Source organism: Eurypyga helias, unplaced genomic scaffold, assembly GCF_000690775.1.
Source record: "Eurypyga helias isolate BGI_N326 unplaced genomic scaffold, ASM69077v1 scaffold17072, whole genome shotgun sequence".
Classification (NCBI taxonomy): Eukaryota; Metazoa; Chordata; class Aves; order Eurypygiformes; family Eurypygidae; genus Eurypyga; species Eurypyga helias.
The window spans coordinates 55,850-61,648 of NW_010238208.1; the positions used below are offsets into that span (position 1 = coordinate 55,850).

Here is a 5,799-nt window from a genome sequence, read left to right on the forward strand (position 1 = left end):
AGTCCAGATTCACAGGATTTAGAGATCTCTGGCCAGGTCTTAGGGTATAAATGTTACAATGAGATCAACCAAACCTAAACAGAAATATTACCTGCACTCCACAGAAGCATCACAGATGTGACTCACTTTTTGCACATATTTTCCCCTCTGATTTGTGGCTAAAATTTCATAGAATCATAGAATGGTTTGGGTTGGAAGGGACCTTAAAGACCACCTAGTTCTACCCCCCCTGCCATGGGCAGGGACACCTTCTACTAGACCAGGTTGCTCAAAGCCTCATCCAGCCTGGCCTTGGACACTTGCAGGGATGGGCCAGCCACAGCTTCTCTGGGCAACCTGTTCCAGTGCCTCACTACCCTCTCTGTGAAGAACTTCTTCCTGATATCCAATCTAAACCTCCCCACTTTGAATTTAAACCCATTACTCCTTGTCCTGTTACTACAGGCCCTTGTTAAAAGTCCCCCCCAGCTTCCTTGTAGCCCCTTCAGGTACTGGACGGTGCTATAAGGTCTGCCCCGGAGCCTTCTCTTCTCCAGGCTGGACAAGACCAATTTAACTCAGAATAGTGAACCTGATAAAGTTCTTGAGCCTTCAAGATGCAGACACACAAGCTTAAGAACTAGGATGGATGTAATAGTGTTTGCAATTATTTTAACTGACTGTAGCAAGTGACTCATAAATTTAGTGAGCACTCTGTGTACTTCATATTACTTCCTCTCATATTATTAGAGGATTCATATATATACAACCAAGAGATAAATCATTATATATTTTGTTGCAAAATATAATTTAACACAGACAGGGACATTTGTGTTTAGCAGCAGTTGCTACTGAACAAGAGCCAAGTACATTTCCTTCTTGGCCTCCCTTTCCCCCTCTGTTTCAATTTTGTGCAATATCAGTTAATCTCCTGTAGTTTCTTTTTTCTGGTATCATGTAGTATCTAAAGGAATGCCCCCTAAATGAGCTTTTCTCCTCACATAAACAGTTATTTTCAAAACCAGGTAGGTAGATGTTTTATATTCCTAAGGAACAGAAGGAATGTTATTGCACTGAAGATTATCCTACAGCTTATTCAGTCATTCCCATCCACTTCAGAGCTCTCCAAAGAAATGTGTGGCATGAAATATATGCCCAGTTTACAAGAACAGAGTTCACCAAGAAACCAAACACAGAATCTTGGTTTTGTCCACAATGTTGACATTTTGCTTTGCTTTGTTTCATAATAAACGATTAAGATGCGGTAGGGTGTACTATCCAAATCCCCTCCACCAAAAAATACCCACGTGATCAAACACCAAAAAAAGCTGCGTCTTGCAAGGACTGGGGATTGCTTATGAGCACAGAACTGGCTTAAAGGTGCTGTGGACCTCTGACCATGGCCTTGAAATCACAGTATGGGAATCACCACTCTGGACAACTGACATGGCTCTTCATTAGTCCCGTTAGGGGCAGAAGTCCATTTCAGCTATATCTGAATGGAATTAGCTAAGGCAACAGACATAATTTTATCTTTAAAACAACGTAGCTAAGTATATTTCCATTATTGCTTTTCTTTTGTATCCAAAACCTAATGCTAAGCTGGAAAACTGTGGTTTCAATTCGCTGTGTGTAATCTAACAAAGCAGCTGTGCTCAGCAAGAACAATGACTTTGTCAGAGAGCTAAGTAAAAACTCTTCAGAGCTCTGATAAAGCCTTTAAAAGAGAAGATTCTAAAACAAAATATTAATTTCCTTAAAGAAATCAGGATCAGACCAAAGATCTAACACACTGGATCAAATTACTAATGAGTTGAAAGAGAAGCAAAATTTTAGTTCCTATGTCACTTAAGGGGAGAGGTGACTGCCCTCTTCTACAGGAAAGAGAAATGAACCATCCTGTTTCTTTCTGCTATTTCACAGGGTTTTGCAAGACTACAGAAACAATCCTTTAAAACATAAACAACCCTACATTAAACCAGTATTTTCCAGCAATCAAATAGAAATTCTGTTGTAACAAGACACATACGTGTATTTTCTCTCCCTAAAAACAGTTACACACGTTCTACAACTAATATGCTGCAAGATTTAGGACAATGTTAACAAATTTAATTAAATAGGCATAGCTTACAAGTTTTAAATATTTTTAAGTTTGATTCAGTGTTTAAAGAAAGAAAAGCCTAAAAAGCCAAACCTATTTAAAGCAGTTTGACTTTCAAGGGCTTCAGAGAGAGTTCCAAAACTTTAAGTCCAACTGACCATGGCACAAAAGATTTCAGATTTTTAATGGAAATTATTAGCTACAGAAAATTAGCCACATATATAACTAGTAAATAGTTATCGCAGTGGTACACTTTTGTTTTTAAAATTGGTAAAATGAAGAAAAAAGGAATAAAGTTATTTTAATTATACTAATATTTATATACCATAATCCTTCATTTTAGGCCTAAAACCACAAGAGACTCCTACCAAAAGGAAAAAAAACAACCTGAACTTTTATTAGTTTTCCAGGTATCTGCTGGTTCTTTGCAGCTATTGCGCTCGCTTTTGCCTGCCAAGCGTGTCTTTCCAGAACAGCAGCAATTGCAGTCGCCACCACTACTTATAATATACATATTATATGGAAAGGGACAGCTTCTAATCCCCGCGAAATTGATATAAGTCTGGAGTGATTTTATTAAGTCAACAGACCTGATGTCACTGAGATCATGGTTTGGCCCTGTTCTTTCTCATGTCATTTAAGGAACATTACAGCTTTCCAGAGAGTGGCATGCATTTTACACATTCTGTTCTTTACAGAGAGACACGTTTTAACCATGCCACTGTTTATACGCACTGCTGAATCTGAAGCAGGTGACCTAATTCACTGTAACAGAATGCAAAGGCCCAAGAGTCTAACTCCAAACTGCCACGTACTTTTATGGGCTGGACCACAGAATGTCCCAAGTTTCTTGCATCATTTAATGTCTGGAAAAGGCTCTTTCAGCCAGAGCTGCCAGAACTGTTTGCATCCTGCACACGCCAAACTGAACAGGGATCCAGAAATTTCCAAATGCAGAGACCACAAATCACTTGGCTTTTGAAAGAAGAAAGAAATAATTTAATCTATAGATTTTGATTTATATAGTGTTAATTATTTTCTTATATTTTCCACTATTTAAAACATGAAAAGGGGCTATAAAAGCAATTTAAAAAGTCATAGGGGAAAAAAGGCAAGCTGAGAAATGTGACACCTTTTAGTTTCTCCATGTAACACCTTCCTATTGTATTCATCTTCTGGAGAGACAGGTAGTTTATTTCTTAAAGTAATAAGCTCAATTAGGGTATTTGCTGGAGACCATAAAATATTCAGGAGAGACTGCTATTTAATCACATTTTAGAATTTAGGATTTTAGGAAGTTTGAGAGAGTCTTGTTGAGTAAGTTGTGCACGTGGCTATTTCTCTTTGCTCTTCCATATGCATGCTTTTTGATGGATTTTATCTCCAAAGCTGTGGTGTTCAGCCTTCAGTTGCAGAACCCTAAATGTCTCAATACTGTATGTATTAGTTTTGAGAAAGATGAATAAGAAAGGGAATTCTGTTGTCATTTGGCTTAGATTTGCTTACAGGAATTGAAAAAAAAAGTATTTTTAAGTTAGCAAAGGACAGGTGGTAAATGGGGCTTTACAGAATTTTATATTTAGAGGATTAGATTTTGTTTGGAGAAGAGTTTCATGGATAAAATGTGATGCTCCCCTTTGTCAGATATTAACCCATGTTCTGGCTTGCTTTCTTCTTTTTAATTCCCAATCTATCTTCTGCAGCACATTTCATATTCCTAATATTCACTTAGGTCAGGTAACCTCTACAGGAAGGCAGGCCACTTAACATCTCCCAGTGGCTGGAGACAGAGATCTGATTAGATCTATTACTGATGTGTATCATGAAACCATAATGATGGACCATGTCCAAAGCCCCATCCATGAGATGTTTTTATCATCTGACAATTACTTTAAACAATGAGCAAAAGAAAATTATTCTAAGTCACAAATTGTCAGCAGATGCAAAAGCTGACCAGCAAACTGCCTGATGACGCACAAGTAATGATCAACAAGAGAGACATGAACCTTATGTTTTAAAATATGACAGCCACAAGCTAAAACTGGCAGATCCTGTCCTCAAATTTCTGGCAAAAGAGCTACTCTTTATAAATAAAATTAAATTGACAAAATGAAGGGATTAACATCAAGTATGTAATCACAGGTCTCGTTTCTCTCCTGTGAAGACAGTCTGAGAGAGTTGGGCTTCTTCAGCCTGGAAAAGAGAAGGCTCCGGGGAGACCTTATAGCACCTTCCAGTACCTGATGGGGCTACAAGGAAGCTGGGAGGGGACTTTTTACAAGGGCCTGTAGTGACAGGACAAGGGGGAATGGGTTTAAATTGGAAGTGGGAAGGTTTAGATTAGATAACAGGAAGAAATTCTTCCCAGAGAAGGTGGTGAGGCACTGGAACAGGTTGCCCAGAGAAGCTGTGGATTCCCCATCCCTGGAAGTGTCCAAGGCCAGGCCGGATGAGGCTCTGAACAACCTGGTCTAGTGGAAGGTGTCCCTGCCCATGGCAGGGGGGTTGGAACTAGACGATCTTTAATGTCCCTTCCAACCCAAACCATTCTATTATTCTGTGATTTCAATAGCCACTGATTTCCACTCAATTATCCTTATGCACAGCACATACATATAGACAGCTAAAACTTGCTGGTATGGTTAAAAGACAGCTTTAACAAAACCTCCGTGAACCAATTTCCTCTAAACAGTGAAAACAAGGTCTTTTTTCCAAGACAACAATCCTGTAGTAAATATTTACCACTGTAGTAAATAAATACCACTTACACAAAGTAGATTAAGTACCCCAAAAGTAAACACCTTCTTTCAACAGCTGCTAACTGGTCAACAAACTCTCATATTCCTACTCGTAAATGGCCATCTCCTTTTCATCATAAACTAACTCAGCCAAGGTTTGGCCTGCTGTTCATGCCTTTACCATTTGTATTTGAGATGGCTTTGGTGGTGGTGTTTGGGGTTTTGGGGTTTTTTTTTGTAACTCACCTAGCAGAGATTGTGAGTTAACATGTCGTCTTCGGGTGAAATGTCCTCCAGGAAGGTCTTTTGCCATGACAGAGACAGTGGAAAGCAGAGTATATCCAAATAGCAGGAAGAAACATGCAGTCATTTCCTTCATCTTCAAGAAATAGAGAAACATTCAATGATGTAAAACTGCAATAAAGGAGAGAAGGAGGTGAGCTCTTTCGTTACACAAAAACATACACTGTAACCATGTCAGCCATCCAGCTGCATTGCTCCCTTCCCATCACATACAAACATGCAGATACACTGGCATGGAATAATACCTACACCTGCAAGAAAGAAGATCTACGTAATAAAGTAGCAGTTAGGAGACCCTGCATAGTGTTTGTAAGTATTGTTAGTTGAAGTTCATAGGTAACATATAAAATGTATCAACTTTTACAGTCAATTATTTTTAAAGCAAGAAAAGGAACTTGTTTTAGTCAACCTGTCAGCATAAATAGGTTTGAGGAGGACACAAATATTTTTCATTATTCTGCTTAACACTACACTGCATTTTTTCAGAAGTTAGTGATTCTTGTAGTCTGAGAGACACTTGCTTCAGAAAATCTTGGAGAATTAAGACAAGAGAAGGGAATATATTCCAGAAACAGCAACTATAAATGTGAACTGGTGACTCGTAACAGCTGTGGAGACTGGGGCAATCTCTAAATAAAGCCATTTAACCTGTTCCTAATGGCATGTTAACACAGAACC

The 5,799-nt window shown here is 38.7% G+C and overlaps 1 protein-coding gene across 1 annotated transcript in view; it reads right to left on the bottom strand.

Moving 5' to 3' along the window:
- Positions 1 to 5,197, bottom strand: part of MATN2 (matrilin 2) — a gene marked incomplete at both ends in the record, with an annotated part of 57,917 nt that extends 52,720 nt beyond the window's left edge. Inside the window, one exon of the mRNA XM_010147784.1 lies at positions 5,065 to 5,197. Coding sequence (XP_010146086.1) covers positions 5,065 to 5,197 — 133 coding nt within the window. The remainder of the gene's footprint in view (positions 1 to 5,064) is intronic.
- Positions 5,198 to 5,799: the final 602 nt, after the last annotated feature.